Below are 20,292 nucleotides of genomic sequence, written 5' to 3' on the forward strand. Positions count from 1 at the left end.
TGCTTTCTCGCCGGCGAAGATTGCTAGATACACTCAAACAGGAAGGGTCTTTCTATGGACTCCACGAGAGGTTCTCTGGACTACATTTTACCCCATTTCATTTAATAAAAAAACATCTGATAACTTTTCCCTGCATGTCAGAGCGTGCTTGGTAAATGAATAATTTTGGTAGTCTACTTTCTTTTCTATTTAAAGGGATTTTGATCAGCTGATTTGCTGATTTGCTTCATGATTTCAGATCATGAAGTCAACACGTGTAGATTATTAAGCTCAGTGGTGTTATTGCTAGCACCAGTTAAGCATTAATAAAAACCACAAGGATACAGGGTGCTCAGGCATATAACTATTGATTGCATGAGTGCAAAGATACAGACAAAAACTGTCTTTGATACAGGAGGAGGAAATTAAAAAGGAAAACACTTGTTGTCATGAATAAAGGTAGTACAGTAGTACTATAAATATATATAAATATATACAAAAAGAATGTATAAAGAAATTAAAAAGGCTTTTCTTCCCTGAGGTCTAGTCCACACGCTCAGGAGTATTTCTATTAACAGAGTTTTTCCTTCTTCGTTTAAAAAAATACGTATCCAGTCAACAAGAAATCTCAAAAACACGATTTAAAGAGCTGTCAAAACCATGCCAAATCAACAGGTGGTGATATAACCCAAACCATAAAGACGTGTTGGCCAATCAGAAGCGTGGAATCTGACGTCAAACAAAAGAGATAGCGGCACGCATTCCTACCTCATATGCCAAATCTCTAGTTTCACCGTCTAACACTGAAACCAGAGTTTCTAAAATTCCTCACCCTGGCAGGAGTTTTCAAAAAAGTTCGGTTTCAGTGACCAGGTACTCTGTTTGCGTGTGGACGAACGGTCAAACCACATAGAAAAAGCTACAGTTTTGAAAATACCTGTGTGGACAGGGCCGAAGTCTGTTAATCAGACTTTCAGATCAAGCACTTCGCTAAGTCTGCCAAACAGCTATGATGGCAAATATAAAAAAAGTGAGTTGTAAATGTTGTGCAAATCCCATGTCCTATGAAGTAACTAAATCATACCATAAACAAATGAACCCCTTCATTCAAAATATTTCCTCGAATTAAGTCGAAAATAGCCCCGGCCAAGTTATTATTATGACACTGGGTTTCACTTTAATTTGCTGTAATGTGGTTATAATCGCCTTGCTGTCCAGAAGTTCAATAATATTGGACAGATTTTGGCATGAGGTGCCTAGCTGGGAATCCCTGGGTGGAGTGACGTTGGAGGAAACTTGAATGAATGAAATAGCTTGAAATAAAACAACAGATAACAAAAATAGGATAACAAGAGTCGCTTTTAAATGCAATGCATGTTATTTCATTTGGCACTAATCGATCTGAATGTCTTTATTAGTAGACGACATTACTCCACCACCTGTATGACGTCATCAACTAGATAGCTGAACTAACTTGGTTCTCCAATCTTCTAAATGATTGATCTCCGACAGTCGCTACAGTTTCTGAAAACAGTCGTAACTACATTGTTAATTTCCCCAATGATGCATCGTACTATGGTGGTTAACCAACGAGTTATGTCGTTGTTCGGGAAACGCACACCTGGACAGTATTTTTGGGCACTGAACGAGGAACAAATGAAGATCTACTTAAAGAGATAGTTCTACAAATGCAATAGGCTACATCTCATGTCATTCAAAACTTTTATATAAAAACTTAAAACCCATTTCTTCGGCGAATACTTGACAAATAAAAATACTAACCCTTTCTCTCAACAGGTAGTGGTCTGGCTTTTGTTGAAAACAGTAACTTTGTATCGGCACCTATTGTGTTATTGCTCCTGAATGATATATCGCTTAGTGCTCCCTAAACTCTTGGTAAGTCGCTTTGGATAAAAGCGTCAGCTAAATGACTAAATTTAAATATGACTCTTTTGAGGAACAACAAAAGACGATCTTTTAAGAAATGTCTGGTGGCTTTGTGCCTGTACTGGAAGTCAATGGGGGCCGATGTTGTTTGATTAAAAGCTTTCTTCAAAATATCTTATTTTGTGTTCTGCAGAGGAAAGAAAGTCATTCAAATTTGGAATGAAATGAAGATGAATAAGTGATGACAGCATTTTTATTTTTGGATGAACTGTTGCTTTTAGTAAATCTTTTTCAAAGAGACAAAGGTGAAACTATTAATCATTCAATAAAAGAGTCAAACTAACCCTAACCTTACGGAATCTATGTTGATCATGTCTATAAGGAAAAGAAAGCCTGTTCTTGTTGTATTGCACAATAACTGCAATAACAAAATAACTGTTAAAGTTGAAACTTTGGGGACGGCATTCAGAAAATGAAAGAAAGAATCACTGTTTAAAGAAGACCCCTAGGACTTTGTATGGCTTCACAGGGCTAACAAGTACTGTTGTATCAACTAAAGTAACAATGGTGTTTTTATAAGTACCATCCAAAAGAAAAGTATTTCTCGTGTGTGTGATTTGTTTTGTATGATTTTCTCAGTCTAATATGCAACAGTTTCCTAAAGAGATTCTGTCTATAAACTAACGTTACATTTAGTTTCCACTCAAATGTTTTCCTCTTAATAAATGAACTCTCCTTCAGATGTGTGTTAATGTTTCGTTAAAGGCTTTTTATTTCATTATTAACGGAGAGTTAAAGTGTCGCAGGCCTCACTCGGATTCATGAACCCCCTTTTCCGTTCATGGGGTCCCCATTTCTGTGAGCAAGATCCACCCATATCTCTAAACACCCCTACGTCTCTTTTAAAGGCCGAAAACAACATTTCACCATCTACACGCTTACCTGGATAAACTGGATGGTTAATGCTGATTTCCCGACACCACCACCTCCGACGACCACCAGGCGATATTTCTCCTGCACTGAGCCGTCCTTCCAGCCAGCCATCGGGGACACGCTGCTGCTCACTCGCCGCTGTCTAAACACACGCTCGCCGAGCCACTTTACTCCGTGACAGGCCTTCAGAAGGAGAAACGCAGCGAGAAAAAGCGAGATGGCGTTTGGTCGAGCTACGAACTCAACGATAGCCCCTGCGAGATGAGAAAAGTGCGATCAGGGTCTGTTGGAAATGCATTCAGAGTCCATACGCCCTCGTCTGAATCGCTACCAGGCACTAACTGCGATGCGAGATGAGTGGAGGCAGGGCTGATCATCAGTGCAGTGAGTCTGCCGCTAGGGGGAGCTGCTACTGAAGCCGAAGTCTGCTGGTAAAATGTGTGAATACATAATTGATCTTCCTCAAGGGGGTAACCAAATATCCAAATGGGCTGCGTTAAAGTTTATAAATCTGTCATTAAGTATCCGATTTATCGACCGCGATTGTAAATAGTCGGAAAGATGTCACCTGATATATATTTTTAAAGAACTATAACAAAATAAACCCCAGTACCATTAGATTGATCACATCTGATGTGCTATTCTTATTTGTAAATTGCTTTGGGAATAAGTGTCTTTTAAATTAATATACATAAATCCTTACACAAAAAGTGTCATCACATACTGATAAAATATATACTGTATCGCACATCAGAAAAAGTCACTTTGGATAAAAGCATCTGCCAAATGCATATATGCAAATATAGTTAAAGTAAATATAGTACAGTGGTATTATCCATTGTATTGTTTAAACTAAATATGTTATGCCTACTTTTCATCTTTTACTGTGTAATATGTCTTCTGATCGTATTCTTTAGTGATCTGTCAAGCACAAACTTACAATAGAAACTTGTGGAAGAACATAATTTCACTGCATGTGGAAATCTAGTAAATGGGGATTGCATCCCACAACATATGATTTGCATGTGTGGTATATAATATAATGTATAAGGCCCTTTTCACATATTTGCTTGTAAGTGCAAGGTTAACGGAGCTGTTCAATAATCCTGTAAATGCTTTCACATTTAATGTTTTGCGCTGTCTTTTAGCAGTAACCTTAAAGCTGTTGGAGACGTTTTTATTTTGAAGAATCAATTCATTCACTTTGACTTATCTTGCCCTAGAGGAATTCCAGGAATTTCAATTAACTTGTATTCCAGAACTCCACTGCTTTTACTGTAGCCACTGGGAGGAAAGTAACAACACCTCCCACCGTTCTGGAGAAAAAAGATAACAGATTACAAGCCATGACTGTACATGTTACATAAACATCTGAAATTGATAAATTTATGAACTGTTTGAAACCCCCTATTCAGTGAAACACAAACGCACCAGTTTTACTGCCAGTAAAATTGGTGCATTTATACAGTATAATCCCATAATGATATCTGTTATGTTCAGTTTATATCTTTTCTTAAATTGCATGAATGTAGGTTTTAAAGCATTTAAGCCCATCATAGAATTCTTCTACACAATTCAACAGCAAGATACAATAATATTTCCCATAGATTCTCTAGTAGTAGAATCTTTAGTTATATTTTGTATATAATGACTTACTATAGGCCAATGGGTGATGAACAGAGTAATTGCTGGAATGCATTACAAGACTTCTGAACAGATTTTTTTAGACATACTAGACATCATACAATTGCAGACTTTTAGAAAGTTTTAGATATATTTAGATATAGTTTTAGATAAGTTAGCAATATCTGAGCAAAGTCTTGTTGTGTATCTTAGCCTAAAGAGAGCTGTAGAGCAGCTATAATAATCTGCTGTGTCTGCTTTTGCACTAAATTGCTCTTGTGGTTATTACAGAAACGTCTTTGTTTATTCTAAACAACAGACTGCCGCTTCCTAAAGACAGGTGGGTCACCAGTTATCTCATTTACGGACGTAAGGGTTTTTAACATTCATTTAATGTTCTCACTAGGATATGGAAAATGATAGGCAAGTAACATGTAAGAGGAAATTTATACAAAATAATTATAAATCAATGGAACAAAACAACTGCTGTGATGACTCATTTAAAGAAATGCGGTCATTATCATTTCATACATGATTATTTGTTTCTGTAATATCACAACAGAAACCATAACCTAAAGCTTTGCTTTGTCATGTTGGGATTCACCACTTAGTCAATAATTCCTATGAGTCTGACCGATAATAGCAGCATTAGTTTAAAATCAGCTAAAGCAAACTAGGTACATTAAAACTGAGGTAACTTAAGTTAAGGATTTTCTCAGTATTCACCAGAATTTACATTTTCAACCAAATGTTCATTGTGGGACAGTTCACCTATAAATTCTTTATCTCTATTCTACGTAACTGTCTAAAAACTTTTTTAGACATCTAAAGCACTACTGCAGGATATAAGCGTTACGACATGTGCCTCTGAAAAAATATTGTCTTGTTAGGCAACTGTTCAACAGGTCAACACAATATTTTGATTTATCAACCTGTGTAGACTAATATATAAAAATAAATCACAAATTGACTCCTACCAAAATATTATTTGATGAATGTACCTGTTCTTAAAGGTATGCTTCACGCAAAAATTAAAATGTGTCATAATTTACTCACCTTTGAGTTGCTCCAAAGATGTATACATTTATTTTTTTCTGATGAACAAAGAGAAAGATATTTGGAAGAATGCTTATAACCAGACAGATTCTTCCCCCTATTGACTCCTATAGTACAAAAATTGCTTTATACATTTTTTTTGTTCTATTGACATTTTTGGGTGAACTTTCCTCTTAATGGGTTAGGTTCAGGTTTGGTAATTACAATGTACTTTATACACTCTCAAAAATCTACATTTGTGGCAATAATGTTTTGTAAATTGGATTGTATTAAGTCAGATATGAACCTATCCTGAAGAGCCTAACAAAAATGATCACTCAGTTAATTACACTTGGATTAGATGTTGATGTGGTGTTCCAAAGAGGTCAGTAATGTGTTCTTTATAATGTGTGAGGATTTGAAGATGAATAAATCAGTGTGTAAATATCCTGTCAAATATGCTATGAGTGCTTTAATGTTCTACAAAGTGGCCTTCTCTCTCCCTGATGCTTCAAAACAAATAAGCAAATGTGGCTTATCATTCTACAACAAAATTTCCCAGATTCCATTAACCCAGGGTTAAAAATGACCCTGTCCAAAGAATTTCAAGTGTTCTATAAACGCTATCAACACAGTTGCATAATCAAATGGTTAGTCAATTCTTCAGTACAAGTGTTCAGCTTATTCTCATTATGAGAAGAAAAGGACCTGACAAGGCACTGTTTAGACCCATCAGGCACCAGCTTTGTTTGTGTTTCAAATATATAGATCATCATCATTTTAAAGATCTTGAGCACTTTGGCTCGAATGATGGGCTGTGTTTACAAGGCAATAACACCAATTCATTTAAATGAACAGCATGAGAGTGAAGCAGAGACAGTTTTTTGTTCATATTTGACTATGAAAATCTGGAAAAATCCCTAAATGTGTTTACTTGGTATGATATACCTATATACGCATTAACTATTATCTTAGCATGTTTTTATTTAGTTCATGCATATAAAAAGAAAGAAAAAATGAAAACAGCAACTTGTTTGTTGAACGTATAAAACGGCATTACTGTAAATTTTATGTTATAAAAACCCTAATGGTATTAAATACAGGAATAAAGTACATTCTCACATCAGCTCTTTTTGCACCCATCTCATCCACTCTAGATTAAACTAGTGTAAATCTAATATTTACACTAAGAATATATTCAGCAGCCCTTTGACAATAACTGGGGTCCAGGTACAAGCCATTATTACATACTATTACATACAGTATACTGTATGTACTTGAGAAATGATGCACTTACTATTCAGATATATTATCTATCATTATTAAATAATGTTGTATTTGTCAACATTAGTAAATGCATTAACACGAACTAACAAGCAATGTCGTTTTTCAGCATTTACTCATTTGCTAATGTCAGTTCAACTGTTCATGTTTGTTCATGGTGCATTGACTAATGTTATCAGTTATGTCTGATTTAAAAAATGTATTTGTCAAATGCTTATTTTGACATAAACTAAGATTAAAAAATGCTGTTGAAGTAATGTTCATTGTTAATGTCAGCTAATGCACCAGTCAAACCCGATTGTGAAGTATTTACAAAAATGTGAATATCTAGTTTTGGCACTTTTTGAACCATACAAAAATCAGTAAAGATTTCTGCAGGGCTGGTTATAATGACCACACATCTTATGAGTCTTAAGTCATCTGAGAGGCAGGAGACCGTAACAAAATTCTCAAGATTCCAAAAGATTTTCTACAAGAGAACACATCCTTTGTTGTATCAACTGTGGTTTGAGGGCAGTGCTTGTTCCAACTTTTACAAATGACCCTGATTATAAAAATGCTACGGTGGAACTATTCATGAAATAAGACAGTAACAATACAAAGTTGTCAGTATATGGTGTGCAGTGTTTATTGAAACAAATTATAGATGAACAAGGCCAATCCCTTTTAGACCAGTTAAAAAGAATCTTGTTGGTAGAAAATGTCAAATAATCCCCTTCGGACATATTTTGCGGGATTGAAGATCTTAGATCTTTGCGTCAGAGCGCAGGAGTCTGGAGAGACAGAAACAAGCAATAAAGACGACGAGACAGGAGCAACCATAGAGCTTTTTAGTTGAATCTTCTCCTTTTCCACAATAGCCTCAGTCTTTGGGCTTTAAGATGCTGTCCTCTTCTGGGAGAGGTTGATCTTGTCACCCAGACTCAAAGCCATTCCCTATTGACAGAAAATGAATGTATACATTATTCAGTAATCGGATACTTTCATTAAGAGGAAACTCTTGCACTGACATTTGTAAAAATAAATGTATTCTTGACTCGTCACAGAGCATTCAAAAGCAAGAACATCACTTAATTAAATCATAGGGGAGGCTCAGTAAATCCACTGAAAATGAAGTTTGATTTTCTGTCACTCACAAAACAGATAATATAATTATTATATATATAATATAGCAATTAATATAATATAATATCACTGTTATCTAGAAAAAAGTTACTTTACAAATTCAGTATTGTGTTTCACCAGTCATTCAACACCCTCATTAAAACATATGACTAAAACAAATTATCTGTTGAAGTCAGTTGATCCTGCATTGTCTGTTGATCCTACATTCAATGTTTACTGTAAACATCCTAAAGCTTTATTATTATAATACAAGTGACAAAAATCCAGTGTTTTTGATTGGATGGGTCATCAGAGGCGTTACCTGGCTCTTGGCACGGATGCGAATGTGACCGTTGACTGGGGCATCGGGACCCATGTGGATGGGCTTCTCAATGCTGACATTTGCAAGGGCATCTTCCCCAAATATAGAGCGGGCGTACAGGTTTGCCGCCATAAAGCCACAGATGCCAGAAAGAGCCTAATGCAGAAAAAAAAGTCATGATAGCTGCTCTATGGATAAACATACTGATTGCCTTCGAGTAATGTACCTTCTCTGGGGTCAAGCACTTCATATTGGTGGACCTAAGGATGTGTTTGAGATACTCATTCAGTTCTGTGATGTTGGTGTTGACGGTAACCTGTGTTGACACAAAACACACACATTCCAGAGATTCCGAATGACAGAGCACCAATTAATGTAACTGTTATTTCCAAAGAATTTCCCAGTCCCTAGAGACTTGCCTTGTTCTCCCACTCGAACTCAGCCCACATCTGTCGGAACTCCGTGTCTGTGCAGGAGGCAGGCTGGATATAGTCCATGATATCTATGTGAATGTCGCTCAGCACAACACAGTTTCTGTCACTGGCTGCTCCAGACACATCATACACTGCAAAAATAATTATAAGATTTAAAAATAAAATCACTGTTCTGTATTTGTGCAAACAAATATGCAGGTTTAAATCATTTCAAACCTATGTTTCCAAATATGATCCCGTTCTCTGTGGAGGCCACCTTTACATTGGCTTTGATGTTGGCAAAGTCATGAGGAGCCAATGTAAGAGGAGATGGTTTCTCAACCAGTTTAAGATCACCTGGGGTTAAAAGACTGTGTTCAGTATAACAAGAACCGGAAACAGACAAAAACCGATGAAAGAAAATTTGTACCAAGTGTTGCCAGCTCCAATGTGCAGTTCTGTAGAGTGTCGCTAGTCTGATTAACAACCAGGACATCTAGGACGATGTCGTATTGATTGACATGGACGTATGCTTCTGCATAGACTGGATCCGAGAAACCAGTCAACTGCGTCACCTGGAAGAAAACAGCAAATCTGAGTCTATAAGCTCAAATGGTGCAGCAAGACCCATGTATCTCAATGATAAAATATATCATTACAAAAGACTTTGAAATGCTCTGATTGGACAATTGTGCCATTTTTTTTCTGCTGTTACTTAAATGTTTCACCTAATGAAATAAGAGCTAATACAATAGTCCAGTTCCGTCGACTTCCCCATTTCCAGTGTTGAGCAAGCAAGCTACTTGGAAAATGTTACATTAAATTAAGCTTCACTACACTAAAGCTACCACCCTAGGAAATGAAGCTAAGCTTTTGTTGACCCAACTGCACTACTTGATCAAAAAAAAAGAGCTTCGCTAATGAAAAGCTATTTGATTCATAAAACAGCGACGCTACTACCACGCTACAAATGTAGTTTAACTAGCTACTGCCCAACATTGTCTATTTCCTCGGTGATACTGAGTCCTGATGTATTTTGTGTCATTTTTGTCATAGAAATAATCACCTTTAAATCAAATTCACCATTAAAAACACAATTAGAAGGCTGTAAATATTAAACTGTGAAAGGCTGGGAATGGGCAGAAATTATTTTATTCAGTGAACCACAGCGCCATCTGTTGGTGAAAAATTACACACTAGAAATAACCTTATAGATTATGTTAGCCTTGAGCAATATAATCATAAAAATATGGCAGATTAAAACAATTCTATAGACCTTGTTAAGTTTGGAGGCCAGTGGGTCAGCGGCCTCTTTTCTCTGAGTGTTGCCCATAGCGGCCAATAGACTTAGTTGGAACTGGTCCTCTTTGGATGTCATCTCATTCTTAGCCGTGAGCTGCATGAAGGAAATGGGGTCATCTGCCTGAACTGTCACATTACGCTTCTCAGACTCTTTCTGTGAAAAACAAGAAATAAAAAGTTGATAAGTTGAGGAAGTATTCCACAATTCAACAATATAGTAATTGAGACATGCATCTCTTGAGTCCTTCACTACCTGCAATAAACAAGGGGAAAATAGAAAAAGAGTTGTTCACCTTCTGAGAGAGTTTCTCTTCCTCCAGCCTGACAGCAAGCATGTGGGAAAGAGATTTCCGGCACTCCTTGTTGAATATATCATTCATGAGGGGTGAGCATTCGGACAGGACTTTGAGGCACAGAGAGAGGCGGTCCACATCATCATCGGTGATGGGTTTCTTGGGTAGAGAGGACTTGCCCAGATGAAGGATGGTGGCCATGATCAACATGGCTTCTGCAACAAAAGCCTAAAAGAAACAAAAGAACATTCATTGTACCTTATTTGGATGTTTAATCAGATAAACATTTCAGTCATTGCTCACAGAATAATCCTTTTTAAAAACAACATACATTTTGTCTTTTCTTGTCTTCGACAAGTGCGACATAGCGTAGGGCCACTTTGGTGAGGGTGGTGGCCAATGAGGCAGCAACATAGAAGTCACCATCCATCAGAAAACCCCTTAGTGGAGGCCTAAAAGAGCACACAAATTATATTTAGAGATGTAATATAAAGGACACGTTCTGGAATGTGTCAGTAAAGGGGGATAATCACCTGTCCTCTTCTTTCTTTGATGGTCTGGAGGTGCTGAGAGCACTTTGAGTGACGTAAGTGCCCATCTCTGTCACCAGTTTAGGAGCTGGAGCGGCAGTTACCTCCTCCTCTGGTTTCCCCTCCCCAGCCTCCTTCTTCAGCTCGTTCTCCACAATAGGGATCTGAATAAGAAACAAAACACAATTTAGATCCATCTGAAGTTAAAGAGGACCTAAACATTTAGTAGTCTCGTCAAGACCTTTCATAATACAGGTCTGGTTACTTTGGCACCTTTCATTGGCCAAGGCCCACCCAAGAGGCCATATGATTGACATATGAGGAAGCCAATACCGTTTTTCTTTGTGCCAAGTCATGTTTAGAGGCGTGAAAATTTCCCCACAGTAACAGACCGGTGTACATTCAAGAACGTGTCAAAAGTTAACAGCAGCAACATTGTTTATGAGTTTATGCCATGACCCATGACCCTCAAATACTTTTTGGAATTTCGCATTTAGTTGATAGTAATGAATTCTAATTGCGACCGATGTACACACGACAGCTTACTTCTCCAATTAGTTAGCTTCGTGTTATTTCGAGGCGGACCGTTAAAGAACGTGACATGCACGTCTCCAAGAAATCCTAGAGAATTTAACCAATCGGCTGACGACTTTGAACAAGCTGAGGTGTTTCCAAGAAAGTGTGCATTGTGCATCAGACGTTCAGCCAGTGGTCTGTCGGTCACGTCTCAGGCTGAGACTAAACATTTAGTGACATCAGCAGTAGATGCTTCTAAGAATCAGTAATGAATTTAAAAGCACTTGACTGCACTCTGGTTACATTTTTTTTAGTCTAGTACAAACCAGTGTTCTCTAGCATTATTCAATAATTAATTTTAGTATTCAATAAATATAATAATCAAAGAATTCATATTAAGATAATAATGAAATAACTTTAATATATTTAACAACAAAGTTTCTTCCCATGGATCTCCTGCACACTTCACGAGTTTGACTTAAAATAATTAAATAGGCGGTAATTAAGCAGAGAAATATACAGTAGAATGCTTATTTGGCGTGCTGTCCGGGGACAGGGCTCCGGGGTCAGCATACTCTCCTGACCCTGGAGCACACCCCGTTGTCGGGGCGAGGGCTCCGATCTCTGTGTTTGCCCGAGCCCTACTCTTTCGAGTAGAAAAGAGGGTTGATGGTGAGGAGTCAGGGTGAAGGCGGGATACTGCGAAAATGTAGATTGGAGGAGCAGTGTTTCCCATTCATTGATGAGACCATGGCGAGCCGCCCTATTCTATTTAGCTCCACCACAGTCTTGAAACGAGTTTACTTTTTGTATAATGATAAGTTCTGCACCGTAAATTCGCAACGTTGACCTCTATGTTGCCTCAGCGCACAAACCCGTACTAGAACGTATGCTCGCTTGAAACACAGACCCACAAACTGTCCAGGATTTGAGAGACATCGCAAATCCACAGAATACAGCATAGCTTGAGGTAAGTTAAATCTAAATGATGTATTAGTATGCACTGCAGTTATTCACGAGTACAAACATGATTTTACCAGAGTATGACAGAGCAAACTGATAGCACCTATCTATATTATATCCAGCTAAAATAGCAGTTGGCATTGGGAAAATTTGACAAACACAACTTCTGTCATTTAAAATCATGCCCACCCATGACATTTATAAAGATTATCTTTCTGCACTATATCCTCTAATATCCTTATTTAGCGCCAAAAGGACTTTGTTTAACCCTTTCCACGTCTATCTTGTTTCAAGCATGAAAAATCTTGTTGTCATGACATAAAATAACTTGTATCAGATACATTTCGGTAATATATATTTTGGATTTCTAGCAATAGTAATAATTCATTTATTGTTTTATCTAACAAACTTTAGAAAATGATTTTACATGTTGTTACCACTGGTTCTAACTTAACTATTTTCAAAATCTAAATGGCATATTATTAGTAATTTGTATGTAATGCTATTGGATAAAACTTAATTTTAGTCCTCTTATTTTTTCTGAACATGAGCATTTGTAAATATTTCAGGAAGAAGGTGCCAATTTGTTATTAAAAATATAATGTCTAATAATTTATTCTAATATTAGTTTATAACACATGTGTAATATATGCAATTAATATATGGTAATAGATTAACTAGTTCATCGTTTAAAGACATTTTGCTTCATTTTTGATTGCTCTATTTGTGAATTCCCATTTCACCGTTTGTTTTACAAAGCTTTTTACAAAGTGCATATTGCAAGTTGGAGACCCCAGAGAGTAAATGGATAGAAAAATTGCATAGGAATTATATTTTCTTTAAAATATACTCATAAATACGCTATATAGGCTTCTGTGGGCGTTTTTTGAGAGAATTTTATTTTCCGTATCTGAAAACCGCCAAAACCGGAAGTGACGTGACGAGAAAGAGTGCGGTCGATGTAGACCAGTGGTGTCAAACTCAATTCCTGGAGGGCCGCAGCTCTGCGCAGTTTAGCCACAACCAGCTCTAAACTGCACCTGCTTGTAAATTTCTAGTAATCCTGAAGATGTTGATTAGCTGAATCAGGTGTGTTTGATTAGGGTTGGAGCTAAACTGTGCAGAGCTGCGGCCCTCCAGGAACTGAGTTTGACACCTGTGATGTAGACAATAGGAAAACAATGGATTGCGATGACAATGAGAGTTCGGAGAATATTATAAATGTTTATCCACATTCGTAAGACGGACCAGTGCCATACAATTATGAGCCTGCTATGCGGAGAGAAGGGACAAAACGGGTAAAACGTGTGGACACGATTTCCTGACAGGAAGGAGTTTGTACAACCTCTACAAACAATAATTTACCATGACGATGAAAAATCAAAAATAAATAACTAGTTAAAGCAGACTCACTCACGACTGCTCCTACTGAATACAAAGATACTCTGCAGTGATATTAATTGATGCGATGTTGAAAACAAGACTGTCTTCTTCTCCGGCATTAACTTTTCATTTGGTATTTTTTAAACAAGGTTATATATTCCATTAAATCTACTTGCAATATGCCCTTTAAAGTCATGGAAGCTGTTATTTGACTGTTGGTTATCTTAAAATGTGTGTAGTTGAATTCTTATTACCAGATGAAGCACTGTGGTGAAAGTAGGTTAGCGCATAGCTCAGTCAAATGTTTACAATCTCTGATAACCAAACACTACTCCAGCCGCTCTTCCACTTCTCTGAGGAAGACCTCGCCCCTTTTTTGGCGTATTCCTTTAGGCGAAGGTTATTAAAAGCACTCAGAATAGTGACAACATTACACACTAACTAAAGGTTGAAAAATGGGACTGCGGGTAATGTGCTCTTTAATATCTGTCTGCACCCAAAAGATTTACCCTCTTTTACTCTAATGTATTTGTTGTTGTGACTACACACCTCTCCCAAGGATCTGCGCACTTCTGTCATCACACTCTGGATGTCTTCTTTAGTGCTGCAGTATTCACCCAAAATCCACAAAGCTCCTCTATAAATCCTGCAACCCAAAAACCTTGTTAAAATCACCCCAAATATTAACATAACTCATAACTCTGAACAAGACATATTGTACCAGATAGAAGTACTTTAAAGAGCTCAAGCATAAAACACCAATTTATTTTAATACAACACAAAAATTTGTAATTGGATTTATTGAACTGCTACATCTCTTACTTGACCGTCTTTATAGTGTGGAAGACCTCCAGCATCTTCTCAATGATGAGAGGTCTAAGGCTGTCGAACCTTTGAATAGCCTCCCGTACAAACTCCAGCACATCAGCTGCGGCCGCCTCATTTGTGTCACTCAGGAACTCCATCAGCTTTGGTCACATACAAACCAAAAATATGTCCATTTAAGTTAATTTTATGTCCATTTTAATAAAGATGACAAATTACAAGATATCTTTGTAATTTGATGATACAATATAACCCTGAATGCAATTTAAGTCACATTGAATAAAATCTCATGATACCAAATTGATAAATATGAAATCTAGGAGAGCTGGATGCATTAATGGATATTTATCTGTATAAATGTCTTTGTTCTTATCAACAATGAGCACGATATTTGGAAGAATGCTTATAACCAAACAGATCTTGCCCCCCCCATTGACTCCCATAGTAGGAAAATTTACTTAATCATCTTTTTTTGTTCTGTTGGAACACATAAGTGTTGTGGGTTCGGCTCTGAGCACATGCTTGTTTTGTTTTTTGTCAAACACATGATGCCGTTTGACAGCTCACCATGTGCTCAGTGTCTCCGTGACCGCCCCGCCCTAGCTTGTCTACTTTAACAACCTCATTATTGTTTCACCCCATTCACCTGGGTTGGCTCCGTTTTTTCTCTCTCCCCTCCTGGTTTCTCATTTCGTCCCTTGATTCATTTTCCTTCTTAATTCCGCTTGTGCCTCCATCCTGTATCAGAACGTCAGTGTTCTTTATCAACGACTTACCGGTTGTTTAGTCTTGTCTTGGGGATCGTACTTATCCCCCTTTTGCATCGAGGCTCCTGAGCTGTGTTTCCCACGTGGTGTCTTCTTGTCTGCCTGCAGTGTTGGACTCGCTGCTCGGGTTCTTTTCCTGTGGCTGGTCATCTGCCGGTCAAAGTGGATTCTCTCCTAGTACCTCTGTCCTGTCTGTCTAGTGGATTGTCATGAGTTTCCAATTCTTCTTCCGGTCAAAGTGGATTCTGTCCTAGTACATCTGCCCTGTCGGTCTAAGGGGATTATTACCAGAATACAGTTGACTGGTCAGTCTTGTGGATTCTCCAATTACCTGTTTCAGTTTGAGCAACTGGAAGCTCTTCCTGTGAATTGCCGTGCGGGCATGCCTGCTCCCACAGTGGATTTTTGGACTTTCCTTAGATTATCATATTTCGTTTCTCTGGATATCTCTGCCGAGACAGTTTGATGGTATTGCCTCGGATCTCCCTTTTGGGTGGATTACACCTTCTGAGCCTCTCGCTCGGATTACAGATTTTGTCCACTGGATTTTGCCATTTCTTCTTCCCCTTATTTTTTGTGGGCCGAGCGCTCGATCCTCTCCTGCCCAGCAGGCTTCAGTGACATTTGAGTTGCCGGTAGACGGCTCGATATTGTAATTTTCCTTCTCTGATATTTGCTGAGTGAAGTATTTATTAAAGTTTCTCATTATCCTGCTTGTGGCTCCCGAGTTTTCGGTAACACAAAAGAGGACATTTTGAAGAATGTAGGACGGCAAACAGTTCTAGGGCACTTTTGACTACCATTGTATTTTTTTTTCTGCTACGGGGGACAAAATCTCACTGGTTATAAGCATTCTTCCAAATAGTTTTTTCTGTTTTATCAGAACAAAGAAATTAATACAGATTTTTGATCTGCGAGTAAAACAGAATTTTCATTTTTTTTGGGTGAAGTATCCCTTTTACATAATTGGTTATTACAAGTTACAATATGGCTCCAAAATAAAGTTGTCCCTGCTCAAAACAGCATCGATGAACATAAAAATGTTAACTTTATATATTTTACTGGCAATCAACTCTGTATGACTGAGGTTTTCCTATGCTATACATCAAATTGTCTTGTACTGTATGGACTTTTAATCCAAACACTTATAATTCTAAATGCATGTTTTTAAAATATCAAATTTAAAAGCTAAAAATAAAGTAATAGGGTGTTTAAATGCTAGTGTGTAAACGTACCACAGGGATGACGCTGGCCGCCATGTCAGGGAAGCGCACGCTACACGAGTGCAGAGTACGAACTAGCAGCTGCCTGTACTTGTCTGTGTCCTCATGCTCGCTTGCATTGTTGGTTTTGATGACTTCTTTCTTAAGCACTATAACCAGCTGGAAAAACAATCCAAAAGTAAAATCAGGTGGACTTCAATAATCATCGCTCAGTGCATAAATGTGTGTACATGTTATAAAAACATCAGCGGTTCAAAGGCTAATTGTGGCACACACCTCCTCTACATTGCGGGATGACACCAAATCCAGGGCCAACTGTAGGGTCTTCTTGCGGACCTCAAGATCAGGGGTGGTCAAAACCCTCAGAATATCCATCACCAGGTCCTAGGAGCAGACAACGGAAACATGAGATTCACTGAGGAGGTTTGTTTTTTATGAAGTTAATAGTTTGCAATGAAGCGAAGAACTGCGTACCTGCAGCACTCGTTCATGTGTTGGGTGTTCCTTCAGCTCGATGAGGCGGTCGAGAACGATGAGCTTGACGTTGTTATCACTCTCTTTAATGATCAGATCAATGTAGCACTGAGCAGCAGCCTGACAGGCAGATAAAACGTTATAAGATATAGCCCCAAGTAGTAATAGTTAATGGAAAAAAGCCTGTTGTCAGATGCTCTACCTTTATGGCAGTGGGAGCGCTGGATAGAGTGACTAGTGTGCCAGCTGCTTCATATTTAACTGCAGGACTGGAGGACTGCAGCAGATTATAGATGCAACGGATGAAGCGAGCTCTCTCTGAGGGGTTGGCATGGCAGACCTGAGCAAAGCATGGATATAAATATAACACAATTATGATTGCTGTGTTAAATACCACTAGATAAAAGGCTAACCTTAAATATATAATTGTAAGGTACAGATGTGTCACCTTATAAATCAGTTCCACAATGACAAGCTGTAGAATATCTCCAAAAGTATGCACTTGATCAATACAAGTGCTAAGGTAGTCCAGAGCTCTATCCTGCAAAATGTATTGAATATACAGTTTAGAGATTCATCCTTACTCTTCCATGAGTTTTGAATCTATAGTCTGACTGCATACTTGATCTGCATGAATCAGCATCATAAAAGCGTTTCTCTTGCAACTGGCATCTTTCTCATTCACAAGAAAATCATGGATCAGCTCTGGGGCATCTGGGATCAAATGCTCAAAGTTTCTAAAGAATGAAAAAACATATTTCTTGTTAGATGTTCTCACTTGTAGCATAGGCTTGTACAAACAAAAAACAAAACACCAACAAACCTGTAGATTGTGTAGATGGCCAGAACTGCATTGCGACGCACGTAGCTGTGACGATGCTCCAGGCAGGCACGGATAGCGGGCATGAGGGGCTCCAGTAGCTCAGACTCCTTCAGCTTGCACAGAAAGCGCAGAGTGGAGCCACGGATGAACTCGTTGGGATGTTGGAGATCCTAAAGATGAATCGTACAGATGCCATTTTTAGGCTTCCTAATAATAATAATAATATATAGAACAGACTCACAAAGAGTTTCATGCCTACCTTTCTGTAGGCATCACAGACCAAGATCATCTCCTGAAGAAGTTTGCCATCAGGAGTAGTTTTGGGAACAATCTCCCAAAAAACTAGTAGCAGTTTTTTAATTGTGTGATCCTGAAGAGGCAGGACAAACCGGATGATGGTCATTAACAGCCCTGGAAGTTTCTCACCATTCAGGATCATGATGATAACTTTCTTCAAAGCCTCGGTCTTGGCTTTGATCTCCCCTTTTTCTGTTTACAAGAGAAGCAGAGGTGCATTTTACAGTTAACTGCATGCCTTCAATTTTGAATAGTCTATTCACTAACACATTTCCACACTGTAGCATTACCTAAATCAGCTTTCAAGCTGACTTCTGATGGTGGTTCAGAGTCATTGGTGACATTGATGAGGGTGTAACACACATTCTCTGCGGCTGTCATGATGTCAGCTCTTCTTCCTTCACGAGACTTTACTCCGAGAGAATGTCTATGAGGTTTGCTGAAACAGATGTACACCAGACTTTGGCTATTAATATAACGTTACCTAAGGACAGTGGCAATATAATGATGCCAACAAAAAAAAGTACAGTGGCAGTAATATTGCACGATTGTTTGCTATATTGTTCCCACGAATCGTGCCATATTATAAGATATGCAGAATTAACCAACAACACAGTTTATGTTTGTTTCTGCTTGCGTGGAAAGTAGTTATCACTGCTGCTAACGTTACAGTATTAGCTAGCAGGCTCATCGTCTGCGATGAAAACTAACACAGACGATCCGCGATTTAGTGTTCGAGGCGGCTCAAATTAGCAACACAAAGTATTAGTATTTTTGTACTTTACTGTTAATGTGGTGCTGTGTTACCTTTATAACACGTCTCAGATCTTTCTCTTCTTCTGTATGCGCATCCGTGTCTGGTGAAATCCTGATCCTTCCGAGTGACGTGGAACCCAGACCGACTTGGCCACATCAATACTACAGCGCGCTTGAAGGGACAAAATACACGACGCGTTTAGCGCACTTGAAAATATATAATATAAATAAACTCTACAATTAAACCTTTTCCTTATAAGGTTATCAATTGTCATAGCATTACATATTACTTTATTATGAATTATATGCGATGATTTAATAATAAAAAAAAATACATTTTAAACGCAAAAAACATCAAAGTGATTAAAAAAAGGTTTAGAATAGATAGTCACTCAGTTTCCCCCTAATGGTGTTATGTTGTTAGACTTGTAAAGTTAGTTTCAATACATTTAATATCCATGGTGCTAAGTGCATTATAGTTCCCCTTTTAAAAATACATTAACTATAATAGTACTTTTTAAAATTATAAATCTGTTTAAAAGAATAACTTCAGTCACATTAGTAGCTGACTGTAAATTCAACAAACGTTCATGGTTTTTGATTCGAAGAAAATACACAAAATAAAAAATGTATAAAAGCATTTACAAAATGCATAAATGTAACTGTAAATAACATATACACCTCTGTATCTTTTAGAGGTACAACATGAGTGCCATATTCATGTAAAACAAACATTTACTAAATGTACTAATAGGATGTCCCATGGCAAAAGTCTTGGAAAGTGCTTGAAAATACTAGTGTGAACACAATCATTATTGTCTACACTTGGGCATGGAACCATGAAAAAGCAGTTTTTTGGGTTTGCAATACAGGTCTAATTCAATGAATCAAATATAATAATTATACGTCTACATATACATAATTTCTGTTTTTGCTCATTAAAATGCATCAAATATGTCCTATTTTAACACGTTCATATATGGCCCTTTAATTTATTATGGGCCCAAGCCAATTTCCCCATCATATCAATTATTAATCAGATCTCCGTTAAAACTCCAGCATACCAACAAAGGTTTTTGCTTTTTTGTATCTTTGTCTTAAAATGCCCTAAAAGTCTATGGTACATCAGGATGAGCTCTCATATGTATTTGTCTAGTGACCTCTTGTGGTGCTTGAGAATTTGAAACCAAAGGGGCCTCAGAGCTTCATGAAAGCCAGACTTAATGCTTAAATAATCGATACTATTTACGTTACGGCCTAGTGACCTACCAGTACAATGCTGTGTTAGAATGTCCTGTATAATCATACACCCAAAACAATAAATGTGACATAATGTTTAAACGAGATACCACATTCAATTTCTACATATGTCAATGTTTCTAATACAATTTCTTATTAAGATGTCATTTTACCATATTCCTACATTTTCTAGCATTGTTTTAAATGTCTATAAATAAGTTTGTTAAGGAAGAACGTGTTCAACGTGTACAATCAGGAGGCGAAGCGCGCGTGCGTGCCTGTCTCGCGCACGAGTCATTGTTACAAACTGTCGCACCTAGA

At 37.8% G+C, this 20,292-nt stretch overlaps 2 protein-coding genes across 2 annotated transcripts in view; both read right to left on the reverse strand.

Annotated features, from left to right (window-relative positions):
- The window catches only part of rras2 (RAS related 2), a 37,703-nt gene extending 34,541 nt beyond the window's left edge, over positions 1 to 3,162 (reverse strand). Inside the window, exon 1 of the mRNA XM_056754481.1 lies at positions 2,809 to 3,162. Within this exon, the coding sequence (XP_056610459.1) occupies positions 2,809 to 2,910 (102 nt within the window). The 5' untranslated portion in view covers positions 2,911 to 3,162. The remainder of the gene's footprint in view (positions 1 to 2,808) is intronic.
- A 4,182-nt stretch (positions 3,163 to 7,344) lies between these two features.
- Positions 7,345 to 18,903, reverse strand: copb1 (COPI coat complex subunit beta 1). The gene is made up of 22 exons (XM_056756342.1): positions 18,784 to 18,903; positions 18,267 to 18,415; positions 17,939 to 18,168; positions 17,680 to 17,849; positions 17,479 to 17,593; positions 17,305 to 17,397; positions 17,059 to 17,196; positions 16,857 to 16,976; positions 16,659 to 16,766; positions 16,395 to 16,541; positions 14,390 to 14,535; positions 14,117 to 14,213; positions 10,709 to 10,869; positions 10,507 to 10,627; positions 10,176 to 10,403; positions 9,857 to 10,036; positions 9,011 to 9,155; positions 8,818 to 8,937; positions 8,587 to 8,732; positions 8,394 to 8,483; positions 8,168 to 8,323; positions 7,345 to 7,677 (listed from the first exon to the last, which is right to left on the reverse strand). Exons 2-22 carry the CDS (start codon positions 18,355 to 18,357, stop codon positions 7,618 to 7,620), a joined length of 2,862 nt encoding a protein of 953 aa, XP_056612320.1. The 5' UTR covers positions 18,358 to 18,415; positions 18,784 to 18,903; the 3' UTR covers positions 7,345 to 7,617.
- Positions 18,904 to 20,292: the final 1,389 nt, after the last annotated feature.

This window comes from Triplophysa dalaica, chromosome 1, assembly GCF_015846415.1.
Source record: "Triplophysa dalaica isolate WHDGS20190420 chromosome 1, ASM1584641v1, whole genome shotgun sequence".
Lineage (NCBI taxonomy): Eukaryota > Metazoa > Chordata > Actinopteri > Cypriniformes > Nemacheilidae > Triplophysa > Triplophysa dalaica.